The sequence below is a fragment of the Lacerta agilis genome, chromosome 4 (assembly GCF_009819535.1).
Source record: "Lacerta agilis isolate rLacAgi1 chromosome 4, rLacAgi1.pri, whole genome shotgun sequence".
In the NCBI taxonomy this organism is placed as follows: Eukaryota; Metazoa; Chordata; class Lepidosauria; order Squamata; family Lacertidae; genus Lacerta; species Lacerta agilis.
Window position 1 is genome coordinate 74662125 of NC_046315.1, and position 20940 is coordinate 74683064.

Sequence of the window (20940 nt, forward strand, 5' to 3'; positions counted from 1 at the left end):
TTTTCACCGAGGACCATCATGCAAAATGCATGCTTCTTTTCACTATCCCATCCCTCCAAGAATGGATGAGAAAACAGCAAGCATTCCTGCAATGAAGTGTTGTTTGCATCCCATTCATCAGATCTGTCTGGACCAGGTATAGTTGACATGGTTCCCCTCCAGATGAACTACAATTCTCATCAGTCGCGGTCAGCAAAATCATTGGTTAGGGATGATGGGAGTTGCAGTTGATCAACATCTGCAAGGCAACAGGCTGGCTACTCCTGGTGTGGATTAACTCAGAGGGCAGGCGCAGATGTCCACAAATAGCAATGGAGGTCTGACTGCAGGTGGTTGTGATGATGGGATTGCCTATTTGTCTTACTCCCATATTTTTTTTAAAAAAAACAACCACACCTTTTCTCTGCATGTGGAAAACTTTCATATATCTGGGGAGATACCAAGGGAGAAAAGTGTTGATCTGGACACCTTTCTGACAGCTAGCTTTCCATGCATGGGAGTGTTTTCCCATAGTGGTAGGGAGGTTTTCAAAGACACAGTTATCACCAGACTGAAGCACGATTTGGGCAAATCTATGGAAAATGCCAAAGTAGAGCAGAATAAGTTTTAACGTTGCTACACCCTCATTTTCACAATGCGGGTTAGGACCTCGAGAAAGATAATGCATCCAGAAGAAAGGAATGCATTTTTAAGAAAATGCTTATTTTCCCTGCGCTGCAATCTTTCCTGCAAGTGTCTCTCATCAACTTAGTGAACAGACAACGAGCCTGAACTATAGGTCACTCGGTCCATAGCTGGTGCCACTTAAAAGTTCACTCATTTCACACAACATTCCAAAGGGTGTAGAAAATAACCGAGCACTATTGAACCGCTGAAGAAAACAAATGAGCTTCAGTCTGATGTGGCTACTTCGTAAGGGTCAATTACATAACAGCCAATTTCGGTACTCTGCTAGGGCAATCCAAATAGCAGCTGCGAGATTACAAGTGATTACTAATGCTTTGAACAATTAACAGTGGAAGACTCTTACAACTACCGGAAAAATGTGTGATGATTCCCAACGATGCACTAACTTGGCTATTTATTTGTTCATTAATATATCTGCAAAGGTGATCCTTACTTCATAATGGGGGGATAAAATTTGCTGAATTCATATATTTTTTAAACACACACCAATAACTTTTTTTTTACTTCCCTAACAGGCCAAACAATTTAAAATCTAACTTTCCCCTTATTTGATTCAAATGTCTGACAACAATGTCATCAGTAAGATAGTTGTGTGCAAGAGACAGTTTACATCTCCGGCCATCTAATAATGACTGAGAAATCTTTCACCCGCTTTTAAGCTCACCAACATCTCAGAAGGTCGGATTTTACATTCACAATATTGACTGGGTTATACTTCAGTCCATGTATCACTTTGCAAATTATGGCAGCCATAAAGGAAGCAATACCCTAAAGTGTCCGAGCAACCTATTCTGGGGTTGGTCCCACCTATGTTCCTTTACACATGCATTGCTGGGATGGTGTTCAAGGAAGAAACTGCCTCCCATTGACCTCATCACTAGGATCATTCATGAATTAGCATTCAAAGCCAAATCAGTAAGCCCAACCATTCTAGAAGTGTTGTGAGGCAACCACTACACCAGGCTTCCTCAACCTCGGCCCTCCAGATGTTTTGAGACTACAATTCCCAGCATCCCTGACCACTGGTCCTGCTAGCTAGGGATCATGGGAGTTGTAGGCCAAAAAAATCTGAAGGGCCGTGGTTGAGGAAGCCTGCACTACACCCTTCCTAGTAAATTAAGAGCAGCTTTGCTGGGTCAGAGTGAATGTTTGCTGCATCAGGCTAGAGGAAGGCAATGCTTCTTCACAGTGGCCAGCCATGGATCCAACAGCTGTTGATCAGAACCCAAGAGATTTGCACTCAGTACCAGACCAGAAGCTGCAAATAGTAGTCACAGAACTGCCAATACTGACTGAATTACTTGACAATGTGGTTCTTCACATCCAGACGTGATCTTCAGGAAAAGAAAGTGTTCTTGTACAACACCACAGCAATTGGATTTCATCCCAAGTGCTTGCCTGTATGAGTAGAAGGGCTCCTGATTTCGTCTGAATCCCATTTTCTACCTCCCCGCACCTCCTGAAAAGCCATTCCTGATGAATGAACATGTACTGCACAAGCTATTCATTCTGACTGACACAACCTGTTAAAGGTTAGCACAGTCATTCAGGAAATCTAGGCAACTGCGTGATATGCATCTTCATCCTGATAAAAAAATAACCTTCTGGGGTTACTTTTCTCTTTTTCAGTTTTGCATACGGTACATATGGCTCCCCGGCTGTCTCACATCAAACACTCACTGCTTAAGAACAGACCCTCTTAGCTTGAGCAACGTCACATAGTTTTTACAGTCCTGCGCTTTTCCACAGACTGCATTTAAGGGCTGAACGCAAGCACATTCGGGAGAGGTGACATCAATGGGCCTTCTTGTAAGTAAATGGGTTTAGAATCAGGGTGTCAAAGCGTTCTTAAAGCCTCACAAAAATCCTGGGTTGTTACATATAGGTTTACTCCACCAAAACTACAAAGCTCTAGTTCTATCAAACAACAGGATGCTTATCAAAAGGACAAAGGACCACCAAATCTTTAATCAGAGTCCAATGCTGTGCTCACAGTAACATCAACAGAATTTCTGATTTACAGCTTTAATGAAAAGTTCATTGACCAACACATTGCTCTTAGCTAAGAGTCAATTAGTTTCCATGTCAATTAATTACTAGGAATATTTTAGGTCTGCATTTAGAGTCTGTAGCTCCTACACATTATTTAGTGCAGGGTTTCCCAAACTTGGGTCTTTAACTGTTTCTGGACTGCAGTTCCCATCGTCCTTGGCCACTGGTCCTGCTAGCTAGGGGTGATGGGAGTTGTAGTCCAAAAACAGCTGGAGACCCAAGTTTGGGAAACCCTGATTTAGAGATTCAAGACAGCCAACATTCTTCTGCTGGTGTCAGCTGTTCATTTGGCTCACTTTTCAAAAGGCATTCTAGATGTTTGACACTGAATAATTCTACTGATATCAGCTGCTCAATTTCACCTTTAATGAAAACTACATCATCATCATGATATTATTATATGTAGAAAATAATTTCATCATGTGGTAGCAGTTTGCCATGTGATATATGCATATATGTGGCTATTTCTAAGAATGTGCAGGTAGTGTGCATAAAGACTATAGACACGCACACAGGCATGTACAGTTGTACCTTGAAATCTATTCTGGAAGTCCATCCGACTTCCAAAACGTTTGGAAACCAAAGCGCGGCTTCTGATTGGCTGCAGTAAGCTCCTGCAGCCAATCAGAAGCCCTGTCGAATGTTTGGCTTCCAAAAATAGTTCACAAACTGGAACAGTCACTTCCGGGTTTGTGGCGTTCAGGAGCCAAAACGTTCGACTGGCAAGGCGTTACAGACTTCCAAGGTATGACTGTACTATGCATATGATTCAAATTGCTTCTGACATGAAGTCCCTTTCATGCAGGCAATTTTGCCTTGCAATTACAGCCTGAAGTAGACGTCTGAAGTACGTTGTCTGCAGCACTTAGCAACCACAGCTATTCTGCCTCTGATGTCACAGCTAACAGCACTCACATATTTGTCTAAGCCTTTTAGAAACCATCCAAGCTGCCACCACAAACTTTGGCAACTAATTCAATATACCTTGAGAGTATGTTTTGCAAACATTTGTGCATTTTCAAATGGCTACCAGCTTTCCCAGGGTGCCCCACTGCTGAATTTCTATTCACCTATGGTTATTGTGGTGGGAAGAGGTCCTTTTCAGTGGTGGCACCCCATTTAAAAAAGTCATCCCCAAAGGGGGCTCACCTGGTGCCTACTTAGCATTCCTTTGGGCACCAGTTGAAGACATTTATACTTCTTCAGGTGTTTTAATCTTTTAATCTCAACATTCCAAAAATCTGAAATTACTGGAGATGTTTCAGAGTTTGTATTTTCTGGTGCTCGTGAGAGTTCTATTACATTGCTTTTAGCCTCTGTTGCTGTCTACATTATGATTTTTTAATTTTATGGTTTTGTTTTACATTTACTGTTAGCCACCCAAACTTTCCACTATGGGGCAGCATATAAATATTGTTATTAAATGAAAAAACCAACACTGGAAAAGCAAGACTGCTGAAATAAGTCAAAGCAAGGACCAGCATGCAGCACATATATTGAAAAATTATGCTAGTAAGAGCATCACTCCCTCAAATTCTGAGTTAAAGTCTGTTGCCTGTATTTTGCTTTTTAATACAGAAAACTATGTTCTTTCTAACAAACTTTCTCCTTCACAAGAATCATTTGTGATCTTTTATTTCTCTCTCCCTTTTGAGGTTTCCTTTGGCTTCTCTTAGCACACAATCCATGCCCACTTAGCTCCAACAATACCAGTGTCTGGGTGCTCAGTCCAGAACTGGGTACTCAAATATTGATTACTGCTTCTTGATGATACCATCCTTAGGACTATGTCCAAAAATTAAATTAGGAAGAGCTAAAAAGCTAAGTACACTCAATTTTCTTTTCAATCTGTGCCATGCCACAAAGAGATCGGCCATCGTGTCGTTTCTTCTCATTAAACCTACGCAGAAATTTAGATCACTGATTAGTTCTGAGCAAGTTGTCAACTTACCAAAATTCTTTTACGATCCTTTTCGGATAGGAACTTCACTGGCGGGTACTTCTGAGTAAAACTATGAAACATTTCAAAATGGAAGAATGAGAAATTTTAAACCTTACTGAACCTGGCAGACTTATCACTGGCACATGCGTTTATCCTACGATGCCCAGTAAACATTACATAAGAGAATCACAGACCATTAACTCCTGGAAGCCAATACACAGTAGTACCTCCGGTTGCAAACAGGATCTGTTCTGGAAGTCCGGTTGGATCCAGAGGTTTTTGCAACCCGAGGAGAAGCGGTAGACCGTTTCTGCGCATGCGGTGGTAGACCGCTTCTGCGCATGCGCACGTGGCAAAACACTTCCAGGTTTGCCGCTTTCGCAATCTGAAGTTTACATTACCCGAGGGTAACATAACCAGAGGTGCTACTGTACTGAGTGGTATCCAACATTAGACTTAGGTGATCAAACATTATAGCCTCCTTAGAAGTCACTAATATCGAATGCGGCGGCATAAAGCACGAGTTCTTTGTTTACGCTGTGAACTGATCTGCAGCTTCTCTCACTTATCTTCCTGGGATAAAAACAGGAATAACAAAATGCTTCATTGGTACACAGCGTTGGATACCAGATGTACCACCAGTCTGCAAAAGTACATTCTATTTTAGGCTACTATAAATATAAACATGCAGTGAAGGGCGGGGGGGATGTGGTGACAGTTCTAAACGCCCTAGAGTCGGTTCGAGGATTTAAACAGCTACCTCTTAATCACTAACGTATCCTAAGGTACTCGAGAAGGTTGCGCCCATACAACCGCAGCCACACTTGGATCAAGAAAATTTGCATTCATTTAATACAACCTGGCTTCAGCACCAACACAGCTTTTGTCGCTCTGGCACTGGGAGAGACACAGGGGAGTGTGCCCTAGTTAGTTCTCCTTGATCTGTCGCTACCTGCAAAACCATTTCCAAAGAGTTGCATTTAAGCAAGCTATGGTCTGCTCCACTGCAGCTGTGCTGTGGGGTCAAGCAAGGTTTCATTGTGTCCCCAATGCCCTATGTAACACCTATCTGAAGCCATTTCAGTCGCCGTGGCTTTTGAAGATACCTTTTCTCCAGTTCTCGGATCTTCTCTCTTAAAGGCGCGACAACCTAAAGGCAAAAGCGACCGTTAACACCCAGTGAGGTTTCATTGCATCAATGTATTTCCCCGCAAGAACAAGAAATCAAGATTTGTTTTTAAACTACAGGTCATAGTTAAAGAGGAGAGAGAGCTTTAACTGTGATCCTGGGTTCAGACAACACCCTATGCCAAACTTTGGCTTAGCTGCCACACTGAGCTAAAGCACAAGGGATAATAAGCAAAGTAGATGCTATCTCCTGCTTGGGAACCAGCACTTTCACGTTAAGCCATAGTTTGTTATTTATAATAAAAGTGTTCATAGAGAAAAATACAAAACTGAGTATCAAATATATTTCTTATCCAACATTAGTCAGAATAAGATAGAGACATAGTGAAAAAGGAAAAAGAAAGGAAGAGGGAGATAATAAGAGAGAAAAATGCTTAAGAGAAAACAGAAAAGATAAAGTTCGGAAACTAAAGAACTTCTGATTCTTCATCTGCTATATATAAGCAATATTCCCTTCATCCACTCCAATATTGTTAACACCCAACAAAACCACTTTCTATGAACAAACTTTATCTTCAATCCCCAAATCCAAGCGTCACTAATTCATTTTTTTTCACACAAAAGTCTACGAGAGGTTTCCAATCTTTAGTCATAATCAAATCTTTATAGACCAGCACAAGGAAGGTGGGGTACAATCAATTAAAACCAATCTTTATTAAATGCTAACACTGACTTTTCCCTGGTTAAACATGTCGATTTTGCCATCTCAGCTAAGTCCATTAATTTTAACAACCATTCTTCCATTGTTGCATTAAGCCATGGTTTAGATTAGCTTTACAAGATGACACAGCCATAAAGAATTGGGGTGGTGGTGGTGCTGCATATTAGCACCACTGAAACTAAGATAAAGAAATCCAACAGGAAATCAGCATTTTACTCCCATGACCCATTTCTATCCTGACATACACTGGGAGCAGACATTTGGTGTGCAATGAGAAGGAGGCTGCATTATTACTGCGTTTATATATTTTACAACCAATGATTAATGTGTTACTACCCACCCACAAAGGCTGAGGATATGGTGGGGGCAAACGGAAATTGTTTTATATACATTATTATTATTTACAACTAACAAGTAGGACCTCAAAGTATGAATGTTAAAGGAAGACATCTACAAAGCAACACACTGGCGTGGAGCTGAATGATTGTGAGCTTTGGCAACATTTGAAGAGAAGAAAAATAGAAGTGGCAGCTCCATCGAGGGGACAGAATTGAAAGGAAAGAAGGCAGACGACGAAAGGAAAACAGTGAAAGTCTGCAAAATGCTGACTGTGGGGAAAGTAAGAATTATAATACTGGATATCCAGCGTACTGACCTCTTCAATCTTATTTTCTACTTTCTGATCACTATTATCCTGGATAGACCTGTTGGGCAGAAAACCATAAGGAAAACTTTTAAAAATGGCCAAAGATCCACCAAATCCAGCAATAGAAGTTCAGCTAGATAGAGTAAGCACTCAATTTACATGGGGGCTACTTTACAGGGATCGCATCTAAAGCCAAAACTGGGCATAATCATTGGGTGCAATGGTGGGTGGGATTGCCAAAGTCTCCCCCCCCCAAGAGGCCCACCCCTCCCCTTTTAAAATTTGTTTTAAAAAACCAATGCCAAGCACATAAAACTGAATGCGCACAAGTTAAATAAGTGTAGAACTTCCAATTCCTTCTGCCACACCTAAAGAGTACAAAACTTAGTAGAGAAACCCTACATGCATAGAATCACCAAAGGGGGGGAAACCCTCCACAAGTATTCCTATGTTTGTAAACTGTAAGGATTGTTTCACAACATAGGTCAGTCTTTCCTCAAACTTCTCAAAGCTGTTGTTTGACCACAACCCCCATCATCCCTGACCACCAGTCCTGCTAGCCAGGGATGATGGCAGCTGTAGTCCAACAACAGCTGGGAGACCCAAGTTTGGGGAAACACATTGACACAGCTGCATAGCTTGTAGGATGTACACAAAGAAAAACTCCTGGGTTCGTGCAGACCCAGCTCCAGCACATAAAATGCCATGCGTGATCTGAAGCTTGGGTCATGCGCACCTTTGCACAAATGCTTTCCCAGATATTATGCTCTATAAAAAGTGTGGAAAGCCCCTGAAAGTTACAAGTCAATCCTGTGCCCTTTCATACACCAGAAACCTGTGGCTATATATGCCCTTGTTCTGGAGTAAAAGAGTTAAACCAGGAGTGATTAACCTCTGGCCCTCAGTGGTAGTCTACAACCCCCATCATCCCCAGCTGCTGACTGTGCTGGCAGGGGGATATTGGGAGTCAAGAGTCCAGCAACTTCTGAAGGGCCAGAGGTTAGCTACTCCAGAGTTAAAACTGTTTTGTTACCTTAAGAGTCGTTTATAAAAAAAAAAAGGTTCACTGGGTGAAACCACATCCTCAGCTGAACTTGTTTAATCTTATGGGTTTCAAGTGCTGATAACACAATCAGAGCCAATGAAACACACACAGTTCTACAGCAAAGAACCCAGCTCACTTTCAGCCACAGGATTAGCACCAGTAAATGTTTATTTTTACCAATGGAGTAATCCAATCTGGCCTTTTTCTTTCTTTCTTTGGAAGGAGCATACAGCTCTGCTGAATGCAATCTCGTAATACTTGATAAAGCTTTTTGGAACATTTGACTGCAAAGCACACACAAAAGAATTGGGGCAGAGGGAGTCAAGGATACAGAGTTGTATCAAACACTGTGCAAACAGATAGGATGTATTCTCTCTCTCCTCTTCCTGCACGCCCACAAATTCTGCTCCAGGCAACCCCCTGGAGCAGATTTTTGAGGATGCAAAGGGAGAAGAGAAAGAAGTTTCATTACACAGAGTGAATGGAATGGTTAACATTGGACATGACCCACATTTTTTGCAAAGACGACAGTGGCAATCTCTTCCCCACTCCGATAAACTTCTGAAGGGCATCTGCATGGCTAATCCCAACAGAGATATTGCTCAAAGAGGCATGCTCCTTTCAAAAACAGCAGCATGCTACTCATATATTGTCTCCAGCATAAAAAAATGTTCCTGTAGGACGCATGCAATGCCTTCACTAATGACAAATCTACCACTGTTGTTCCCGAGTTTTCACCGCAGGAAAAAGGGGAAGAGACAGTAAGGGGGGGGAGGTAGAACAGTTATAGGGCCTTGTCCCACACTTTTTTTTCTTCTCATGCCAAAAATTTGTGGCTGACAACAACATTTTTCATCAGAGAAACTGAATGTTTCCCGTTATCTTCCATTCCACGGAAGAAGGAAAGGAAGGTTGGAGAAAACGATACTTTTTGTTGTTGTTGTTCTGACAGAAATAATAATTCTACTTCACATCCTCACAGACATACAAAAGAAAAAAAGAAGCACTCATTGTTACCTCATGTTGAGTACATTCCCCCATACAGCTGTGGGAAAAGAAGAAGAAGAATGAATTAGTGTTGCTTGAAAATATTTTAAATCAATTCAGAAGACATTCATTTCAGGTATTAACGAGGTGAGCTTCATTAGGGTCAGAGCAGGTATTCCAGAAAACAAGTCATACTGTATATATCAAATGATTATAGGACTATTGGGATGCTGAAATATCCCAAAATAATTAACCTTCCGAAAGTACTGAATGTTAATTGTCACAGTCAGGAAAACATTCAGCATTTCAAGCTCCAACAAGCTTTAGGTAGCCCAAATCTGGATGTGCTTAATATACTTCTCCTTCGCATACAAATTACTTCACAGAAGGTTTCAAAGTAGGAAATAACGTACAATATATATATTATCATCACATACATCAATCACACTAGACTGTTCTGTGAAGCTTCCCACAGGCCGGGGGGGGGGCAGAAAAAAGCCATCAGATATGACTAGATACCACCAGGTTATACGTTGTTTTATTTACAGAAGTACCATATGCATGGAAATCTTATAGCAAACTAAGTGGTCCTTAATTTTCCACCTTCCTGCATCATATGCCCCACTGAGCACACATCATGTCTGAAAGGGAGCCTTGACCTCAGCTTTGTGGGATTGAGCCCCATGTTGGGCAGATGATTCCTGCATTGCAGTGGGTTGGACTAGATGAGCCTTGTGGTCTCTTCCCACTCTACAATTCTATGGTAAGACAGGGACAACTTTCCATGGGTCACATGCCGGGGAGGGGGGCACAGAGAAAGAGCAGGCAGAGCAATGGATGTACCAGTAACTGTTCAGCTCTACAAAATAAGCTAGCTTCCATACACACTGACACAAATCTCTCTCATCACCCAACTTGGCAAGAAAGAGGCATTGTGGCAGTTCAAGGAAGAAGAAGAAGAAGAGTTTGGATTTGATATCCCGCTTTATCACTACCCTAAGGAGTATCAAAGCGGCTAACATTGTCCTTTCCTTTCCTCCCCCACAACAAACACTCTGTGAGGTGAGTGGGGCTGAGAGACTTCAGAGAAGTGTGACTAGCCCAAGATCACCCAGCAGCTGCAAGTGGAGGAGCGGAGACACGAACCCGGTTCACCAGATTACGAGTCTGCCGCTCTTAACCACTACACCACACTGACTCACTACACCGACGCATTCCAACCTGGCAGAAATGCTTGAGGGGCAAAGCAGAGCCAGTGAAGAAAGTTGGGGGTGGTGGCGCATTCAATCCTTACTGCCTGGTGTCCCCTGCTCCTGGTCCAGAAGAACAAGGACTCCCGGAAGGAAGAACTCAAGAGGTAAAAGAAATGCCAGCCTGGCCCCAGACATCGGGTTCCTTGTCCACGAAGAACCCCAGCTGCTCCAAGAATTGCAAGGTGTGAAGCAACTTCAGCTTCTGCTGCTGGCCAGGAGACCAAAGTCACCTTCACACACCTCCGCCCCCCCCCCGGGAACTCACACCATTGTAGTCAAGGAGGAATGTCAGATAGATACAAATGCCTGCTTACAGTTCCCTAATATATTCTGGCATTGTCAAATGCATTTGTCTTGCTTCCTGGGTGCTTTCACGTGGAAATATTCTACATATCGTTAAGAGTGGCCAACTCCTTTCTCCGGCTGACGGCCATGTTCGCTGTTGGCCAACGCTTCCCAAAAACCCAGCTCCTGGTGGTGACAGAGCATGGCCAAAACAGAAGTGTGAGCAGCTACCCCACATTCCCTCTCGTGCATGCAGAGACATGAGTGCAGAGCACAGACGTGAAGACACAGAGCAAAAAAAAGGTAAAGGTAAAGGACCCCAGGACGGTTAAGTTCAGTCAAAGGCGACTATGGGGTTGCGGTGCTCATCATGCTTTCAGGCCAAGGAAGCCAGAGTTTGTCCACAGACAGCTTTCCGGGTCACGTGGCCAGCATGACTAAACCACTTCTGTTGCAACGGAACATTGTGACGGAAACCAGAGCACACAGAAACACCGTTTACCTTCCCACCGCAGTGATACCTATTTATCTACTTGCACTGGCATGCTTTCAAACTGCTAGGTTGGCATAAGCTGGGACAGAGCAACAGGGGCTCACTCTGTGGCGGGGATTCGAACCAATGACCTTCTGTTTGGCAAGCCCAAGAGGCTCAGTGGTTTAGACCACAATGCCATCCGCGTCCCATAGACACAGAGCACCCCACCCCTGCTCCTCTGCCAACCAGCTGGGGAATGGGGGTGGGTTTTTCCGTACTACTGCAGTTCGGGGGGGGGGGGAGAATATTTTTGCCAGGCTGTGTTAGAAACTCAGATATACAGTCACTGGGGGTGGGGGGAGTTCGCCTTCTCTGAATTCTATGGTTTTACATATCAGGACAGAATCATCTGAAAACAGAATGCTAGCTCTTTCTTATTTGTCTACAGAGAAAATAGTATCAAATGCATTGTAATTAGTGTTTTTGCATTTTAAAAATTGTTTGTTGTTTTAAGCTACTGATCACAGTAAGAGCACCCAGAAACACTTAATTACTTTTAAACTATTAAGAAAATATGGGAGAAAACTGAAATAACCATCTTCAGTAAATTGAGAGTTTATTCTTTCGATGATGGCTTTATAAATTTAACAAGCTGACCATTATGTGCAAAACAAAGCAACAATTCCAACCTTCTCTTTAATATATCCTGAATCCAGACACAGTTCCTGATTAAGCTTATTTGAACAGTGTGTGTGTATGCATTTTAGTATGTTCTATGACCTTGTAATTTAAAATTGTTGCAAGTTGCTCTGAGGAGTGCACAGAACACAACACCCACACACCACAAAGCATTTATTCAATGACCTTAATTTGCCTTAAGGGCATGTCCACACACTTCCAAGGCCCATTCACTACACAAGGCACACTTAATGGACTGGTTGCTAGCCAGCCGGGTTGCCAAGAGCCATGGGAACAAATCAACAAACCTGCTCCAGATTTTAAGCATGCCTTCCCGATAATGTGCATCCTTCACAGAATCAAAGTACCGTACTTTTCCAGCTATAAGACACCCCCATGTATAAGACGACCCCTATTTTGGGGAAATCAAATTTAAGAAAATGGGGGGAGATGGCACAGGGCTGTCGAACATTTTTTGGGGAGGGGATTACCCAGGGTTGTTGAGCCTTTCTTAGGGGGGATTGCCGAAAATCGCTCACCCACACGCACCGCAAAATCCGCCTCCCGTCTGTCCCATCGCCGGCAGAAGCTGCCAATTGCCCACCCAACTGCCTGAGCGTCAGCCAGTCAACACCACCTGTTGACGCAGCATCCAATCACACGCACAATAGCTGCTGACAGACGCGGCAGCAACCAATCAAACGTCCACCCTATGCACTACCCACATATAAGACAACCATCACTTTTTAGCATGATTTTTAAAGCGGGGAAAAAACAGTCTTATGGTATTTTGTATGGTTGATGGGTGCTTAAAATGAAAAAGGTGGTAGAACAGCTTTTAAACTGATCTGGGGGTGGGGGTGGGGGGAGGCAACAGAAGCTGGTGAGCTGCCTACTTAGGGATGAATCATTCTCAAGAACTGGTGGCAAAAATGTCTATGGTTGTCCAAAGGGGATGCGGTGGACTCAGTGCAAGCTTGGGGGCATGGAAACCAAAGATGGGGAGAAATGCTACATGCTGGAGACACTTGGAAAGAGAAGAAGAAGAAGAAGAAGAATTTGGATTTGATATCCCGCTTTATCACTACCCTAAGGAGTCTCAAAGCGGCTAACATTCTCCTTTCCCTTCCTCCCCCACAACAAACACTCTGTGAGGTGAGTAGGGCTGAGAGACTTCAAAGAAGTGTGACTAGCCCAAGGTCACCCAGCAGCTGCATGTGGAGGAGCAGAGACGCGAACCCGGTTCCCCAGATTACGAGTCTACCGTTCTTAACCACTACACCACACTGGCACCAAGGACAGGTGGTTTTTTATCTGCCAATGCTAGAAGCCTCCAAGCCAAGATGAATGAGCACTTCGTTTCAAAGGAGGCACAGATACAGTGAACCTAACTGAAATGAACTAAAAGCCTGGGTGAGGATTCCCCCTCAACCACGCTCCCTTTTTAGGATGCTCATCGTTCATTGTGTGAATTAAGAAGGGGATGATGCACTGCGAGCAGGAGCAATACATCCGCTTAAAGAGAGCCGACAGAATGCCTGCGAGCAGATCACGCACGAGGGCTCGTGGGAATCGAGCACGGGCAATGCTGAAAATGTTTAAACGTGTCCCACCAACAGCACCAAAACAGTAGGACCTTACAACGGACACCACACCTTCTGGATGCAACCAACGGCAGCTCCCAAAAACTCTCTTGATCTAGTTGAGAGAAGCCAACTTAGTGAGCAACATAGCAATTTAGCAGTCTGCAAAGAGGAAACGGGTGATCAATAGGGAGTAAGTAATGGGGAATAACTGGGAAGATAGGAAAGCATCCAAATTAAGTAAATTTTTGCTTCACATGCTATACCATGTATTGGAGGTGGGATGGGAGCAGTGTAGTTTATTATCTATTTTTCTACTTTAAAAACTGCCTTGTTACATAGTTCTAAGCGACTCCATTCTGGCAAAACGGGTGTGCATTGTTTGACGGAAAACACTGGAAACAAAAGCTCAAACAAATGCTGTGGCAACAGTTACTCTGATCGAGCTGATATTTAGTCACAAGACCCTATCGGGTTGCATAAACAGAAAAGCAATTCTTTTATTAACTTCCAAGAAACTTCAAAGCCACCAACCCCCCCCCCCCACAAAAGCCCTGCTTGTGAATCCATTAGCTGCATTTTACCATTAACTACAGCGGACAATGAGCCAATTGTTCCTGTCGCGATTTAATTACAGAACCATAAGAGTTAATTAGACACATTACAATTTTAGGCACTTTACCCACACCAGACTAAGTCATGGTGCACCTATCTTTGAGAGCAGACGTGTCAAAAAATGATGTATTTTCCACGAAGGCCAAGATTAAGTTTGATTTTATGCTCCAAGGTTCAGCTAGCAAGCATTCGCTTTAAAGTTGATGACAATGACCTTAACGCTGGGTGATCGTTCTGTCAGTGCAATGATTTCTGCTTGCACCTCGGAACATTATCTCTCTCTTCCCCGACCCATGGCCACCCCTAAATCTGTTCTAGGGGTTCCCTCCAAACCCTTGGAGCACATTTTGGGCAGGTGTGGGGACATGCAGGGGGAGGAGAAAGGTAAAAGTCCCACTGCACAAGCAGAAATCCTTGAGCTGATGGGACACATTTAGTTGAATCCCACCCTCTGTCTCTTTGACTTGGCAGGCATTTTTTTTTACCCACTGTAGCACATTAACTGAACCTGGATTTCAGCCTTGCTCTGGTACAGAAGCTACCTTGGTGGCTCTGAAAAACATTCAGCCACAAGTACATGTTCCTTAGAATCTAAAAAAAACAAATGCCTTTGTTTTGGACGAACTGCACCTAGTTTTTTTTTTTTTTTTGTTTCAGTATGTCAGTGCTAATATTTTACCATATTGCAAATATGAATCATCCACAGAACCACTCCTGTAATGGCAATGCTGAAATAAGGGGGTGGAGATATAGGCCATTGCCACAAAACCACTTAATCATTTTTCAAGGAAGCATCAAAACAGCTATTGCCAGCGCATCGACCTGCAGAAGTGGATCGATCTTCTCAGCTATTAAAAGCTACTGCACTTAAGCGTTATCTGACTTCTACAGAGAACTGAGGAAAACCAGCAACCACAAAACGTATCACCCTTCCAGAAAATACTTATTTATTTGTTGCTCTGGGGCCAATCCCTCACAAAGCAAACACACACAGAAAAACAACCCAATATATAGAACATCAGCGATGACCCCTCCCCCCTTAGTAACACATAATTTACTACCTCGAGTTAAGCTACTGAGACTGCTACCATTCCGGAGGAACTTAAAAGTTCACCGCAATTGCCTTTCGGATTCTGTGCTACCAACAGAATTTTTTTGCCTTATTTCTGTTAAATAAATGCTTTTATTGCCAAGCAGCAATTTCTGAACACTCAGAAGTGAAATATTTTGTCCCTTTGACAGCGCAACGCTTCTTGCCTAGCTTGCATACTATTGTGACTGCTATGAGGATTATTTTTTACTCATGGGAATTTACATACTGTACTGCTTAACCACCCCGCAACCTCTAAGCAATTTACACAAATTATAGAATATCCATTAAAAAAACCACTGTTAAAATTGAACAACTGCGTGGCGGGCGGAATGAGAGCGGTGTCACAAAACTAGTCAGCGTTAGCATCTTAAGACACCAAGTGGCCATTGTTTGCACCCTAAGTAGGGACAAGAAATAAAAGTCCCTCCTCCACATCACCATCCTCCTGCTTATGTGTACTAGTTTGTGAAACATTTATATTCTTTATTATTATTATTATTATTAATACTAGGAGTTTTCAAATGTGCAGCAACTGTAACAACCAACACACCTTGCAGAAGATGACAAGCCTATTCCACTACACACACAGGCTATGCCAGTTAAGTAGCTGAAATGAACCTGAGGCACACTTTCAACAAACACATTCAAATACTTCCTTTCACTATCCCACTTACTTACTTAAATATTTCTAGGCCATTCTGGACCACCCAAGACAAGAGGTGATGTCTACAACATACTCTAGAACGTTAAGCATTATTTCACCCGTTAAAGTAATCAGCTGAAGCCCTAGGGCTTGTCCTTACATTAAATGACTACAATGCCCCTAAATAAGGAAACCCTGGAGACATTGCATTACGCAAGGAAGAGCGTGCCCTCAGTTTGCCTACTGCTCTATCTGGACTGTTGTTTGTTTCTCCTTTGAAGCGGAGTGGGAAACTGCTATGAGCCACCAGGAAAACTCTAGCGATTTTCTCCTCACTCCTTATCAGTGCAACAAGACAGTGCATCAGACGTGCCTGTATTGCAAGCCTGAAATGTCTAAGCCTGAATGTACAAAAAGCCCTAAACCATAGGTTTCCAAACTGTGGCCCATGGTTTGGACCATCATTATTCCGCAAGCATCATTCAGGTGGTCTGCATGGTGTCTGTGGATTAATGGTTGATGACAAATAAATAAATCAGCACATCAAATTAAATATTTATACTGATTTTTAATTGTGTTTTTATTGCTTTTTCCACTGCCACCAAATTCAGGGATTTGACCACTGTTATCTAAAGCAGAAATGGACACTTTCCTTCCTTCCACAGCAAAAACAACAGAGCCATGTCGGTGCTGAAGTGTGCAGACTCTAAAGCAAGGCCCACATTAAACTACAGCTGAGTGGGAAAGCAGATGATCTGCATGCAGGTTTGATCTTTGATCACTTCAGTAGCAAACCATGGGGAAAGCACCTGCCTGAGCTAGCCCTGTGGGTTATATTCTGTGCTATCTTTCTACAAAAAGAGGTGCCCACCTTGTTCTCTTATAAAGACAATGGCACCCACCTGAGAGGTACCAGAACTGAGTTCCAGCTGGAAAAAAATGCCCTGGCTATATCCATCTTCTCCAATCTGTTGTTCCTTCAATATTTTGGACTATACAGTAATTCTCATCAGCCCCAGCCACTGTGGTGAATGGTGAGGGATGATGGGAGCTCTAGTCCAACGACATCTGAAGGGGACTTGGTTGGGGAAGGCTGGACAAGCGGGTTCTCCCAGGATATATGTTCAACTTCCACGCTGCTTCAGCCTTCATGTTACAAAACATGCAAGGTCAATTAAAGTACAATTACTTCAGGCTGACATCCTTCAATTTGTGGTTTGTGAAAAATTGCCGTTTCTCTTTAGTACACTTTTTTTATAGTGCCCTGCCTCCATGGTGTCAGGATGGCATACAAGGTTCTCCTCGGCCTGTGTGACGCCGAGACAAACATGTCCAACTTTTTCTACAGATTGGCACTGTGCTTACAGGTTGTACTGTGCTTACTGCTGACATGTCATCTGATTCTTCTTTTGCACATACAATGCCAGATACTTCACTGCAAAACATCACGATCTGCTGTCGTGACATTAGTGCACGCCTCCCTGTGGAAAAATCCCACAAGCTGGCCTTAGTCTAGAAGGAGCCTCCTTATGTGTGCGATTCAGTTTCCAGCATGTTAGCGACTGACTGACACCTTCTAATGGATGTGAAAAAGCAAACCCTGTTTGTGGTGGTGAGATGGACATTTGCCACAATGCAACTCTGGCAGGGGGAGGGAGGCAGGTGAAGAGAGAAAGAGAGAGAATATAAACCTGGACACTAGAAACAGGTCCTGTGAGCAAGCCATTAGTTTATAGTTCAGAGAACCAGCAGCAGAATGTTCTTATTACCGGTAGGTTTCCCAGCCAAAAAGAGACACAGCTGTGGTAAATACAAATCGTAAACACAGGACACAACTATCTTTTTGTTTGATTCAGCCTGCGGGTGCCGACTCCACTTACCTTTTTTTAATTTAGCAGGGCTTACTCCTGAGTAGACATAACTATTACACTGCCATCACCTGAGAACACAGAGAAGCTTCTCTCCTCCACTGCCAAATACACACACACACACCACAAAATCTCAAAGCACACTCTGGTCAGTGTTCAAATAAGGACTCGGGGCCTAACCTGGAGGCACATTCACGGCCGGAGGTTTGGGGCATTTCGCTTTTAGACTTTGCTAAAGTTTGGACAACACCCGCCCGCCCCCCGCGCCAAAAAAAAAGCCACCCAAAGAGGCAGAAAGCGCCATCAAGATGTTTCCCTCCTCCCCGCTGCCGCTGAAAAACAAATACGCAAAGAAGCGACGGGGACTTTGCAAACTTCCACCAGAAACTCTTGACTCCCCCCAGAACCTTTTGCAAAAAACCTCCCGGAATTGCTATGTCACATCTGTCTCCCCACTACGTCGCTCTCCTCCCTCCCTCCCTTCCAGCGTTTGGTGCAACCCCTCAGCTGCTGCAATTTGCAATAATGAAAAACCGAAGAGGCGAGTGCGGGGTGGAGGGAAAGTGCGCAGCAGCGACCCCCCCCCCTCCATTTTGGGAAGAGGCGAATGAATGGGGGAGACGCCACCCACCCTGCCTGGGCACTTACAGGCGACGTAGGCGACCAGGGCGAGCCCCATGAGCAGCTTCATCCTCCTCCTCCTGTTGACGGCGGAGAGCACGCGCTGCAGCGCCCCTTTGCTCAGCATCCCCGGCGGGGCGGGCGGCGGCGGCGGCGGCACAGGGAGGCCCGGAGCGCAGCGGACGGAGCTCAGGCGCCGCCAAGCATCTGCCAAAAACACGACGCCGGGGTCCCCGGAGCGCCGCGCCACCACCAGCGGCAGCAGCAGAAGCCGCTGACGACGGAAGAGAGCCAATTCGCGGCCGCGGCGACGACAACGCGCACGCGCGCACACGCCAAAGCGGCTCTTCCTTTCCTTTCCTTTCCTCGCCGGGTTTCGGCCCGCTATTTCCAGGCGACGGAAGGGGAAGGAGATGACGCGGAGGTGGGAGGGCGTGAGGTCACGCCGGCTCACTGCGCATGCGTGGGAAGATGGGGGGGGGAGAATTGTGTTTTCTTTCCTGCCTCGAGGCTCCTTCGCTCGCTTTGGTGGGGAATTTTAGATTAGGAGTGGGTAGAGGCGGTTGGTTTTGTTATGCAAATTTTATATATATGTTGGAAGCCTGGTGGGCGGGGTATAAATAAAATTGTTGTTGTAAGAAGAGGACGTCCCTGTTTTCATCAGAGAAACGCTGGAGGTTAAAGGGAAAGTTGACGGCTATGAAAAGTTTTGCGCTCCAGACAAACATCCGCATCGGCACCTGCTGCCCCTAAGGATCTTGCTGCCTGTGTAATGATTAGTAAACGCATGGGGGGGGAACCTTTTGATGTCCTAAAGGAAGCCCTTAAAACAACATACGCTCCAACTTTTCTCCAGTGAAAATAGGGGCATTCCATTCCATCATTGTCGTCATCATTTTACTATTTATACCGCACACATTTTACTGGGTTCCCCCAGCCACTTTGGGCAGCTTCCAACATATAGAAAAACATAATAAAACATTAAACATAAAAAACCCATCCCTATACAGGATTGCCTTCAGATTTCTTCTAAAGGTTGTATAGCAGACCCTCCAAGTGTCCCTATTTTCCAGGGGCGGTCCCAGAATTTCAGAAGCCTTCCCAGTTTCTGATTTGATCCTGGAATGTCCCGCTTTTCCTAAGGATGTCCCCATTATCGGAGAAATGTTGGAGAGTATGGTAAGACATCCCTATTTTCATCGGATAAATGTTGGGATGTCCCTATTTTCATTGGAAAGATGTTGGAGGGTATGGTATAGTTGTACTGTATAGATGAGGACCAGTGACCCTCTATCTGGTCACTAGGGTCCTACAGCCCTCCCACTTCTTTCCCAATGCTAGGATAGTGCTGACTAAGTTTTGTAAAGGAGCAAGGACTCTATCACCCTGACAGAGCCTTCGTGTCTCCTTCCCAAAACCCAGGGCCTCGCTTACCCAGCTTGGGAAAGGCAGCATGAGGAATGTTGTTGAGGGCCACCACAAATGGCCCTTGGGATGGACCACCTTGCTCTAACCACTGTACCACACTAGCACCTCACTACATCCAGTGTGTTAAATTAGCAGGAATTGCTTGAGTTAATATGATGGAAGGTAAGACAACATACGGTACTTATTTCAGTAACAATTCCTAGATGCCAAATCACAATTAGATGATGGTATCATCAACTCAAGGTCATCTTGACCACTTCAGGCATTCGCTGTCTTAAGACAGTGCTTTACAAAAACACTGATTCCGTGAAGTCCTTTCTACATCATTCTTCCCTGCTGGGGAATCCCATATCTGCCGCAAACCCCTGAGCATTGCACAGGGTTCTGGGTATGGTCTTAGGCAATAGTTCACATGGGACACCAGCCAAACCTGTAGCGGGCTGATAATACGCCCTCAAACACTCACCCTGCAGCTTCATGTTGCGGAAGAAGACCAGTAGTAATGGGAAGTTGTCCTTCTGGGAGATTTGTTTACTATTACAGACTTTCAGCTTGCAAGAATCCGTGGTTTCTCACACCAGTTTGAAAAACACTACCTTGTTTGAAATTACACACATACTGCCTTTCCTGGTAAAGCTTTTGTGCAATGCTTCCTTCCTGACTTCAACACCAGTTACTTCATTTGCTTCTGATTTATTAGCAGCTGCCCTTCTGGAAGGACAGGTAGAAGGCAGAGGACCCCTGGACGTTTAAGTCCAGTCAAAGGTGACTATGGGGTTGCAGCGCTCATCTCGCTTTCAGGCCGAGGGAGCCGGCGTTTGTCCACAGACAGCTTTCTGGGTCATGTGGCTAGCAGGACTAAACCGCTTCTGGCGCAATGGAACACCGTGACGAGTGCCAGAGCGCACGGAATCGCTGTTTACCTCCCCACCTCAGCGGTACTATCTATCTACTTGCACTGGTATGCTTTCAAACTACTAGGTTGGCAGGAGCTGGGACAGAGCAATGGGAGCTCACCCTTTCACGGGGATTCAATCCACCAACCTTCCAATCAGCAAGCCCAAGAGCAGGGCCGGATTTAGGTTTGATGAGGCGCTAAGCTACTGAAGGTAATGGGGCCCTTTATATGTCCAGCTGTCCTTTGTCAACAACAAATTGCCGCTGGTTTTTGTGTTGAATATATGCTATAT

The 20940-nt window shown here is 44.3% G+C and overlaps 1 protein-coding gene across 1 annotated transcript in view; it reads right to left on the reverse strand.

The window, feature by feature from the left end:
- UXS1 (UDP-glucuronate decarboxylase 1) overlaps positions 1-18449 on the reverse strand; it is a 37891-nt gene extending 19442 nt beyond the window's left edge. Inside the window, exons 1-5 of the mRNA XM_033147653.1 lie at positions 18350-18449; positions 9239-9266; positions 7186-7234; positions 5788-5831; positions 4691-4751 (exon numbers count right to left, since the gene is read on the reverse strand). Coding sequence (XP_033003544.1) covers positions 4691-4751; positions 5788-5831; positions 7186-7234; positions 9239-9266; positions 18350-18449 — 282 coding nt within the window. The remainder of the gene's footprint in view (positions 1-4690; positions 4752-5787; positions 5832-7185; positions 7235-9238; positions 9267-18349) is intronic.
- Positions 18450-20940: the final 2491 nt, after the last annotated feature.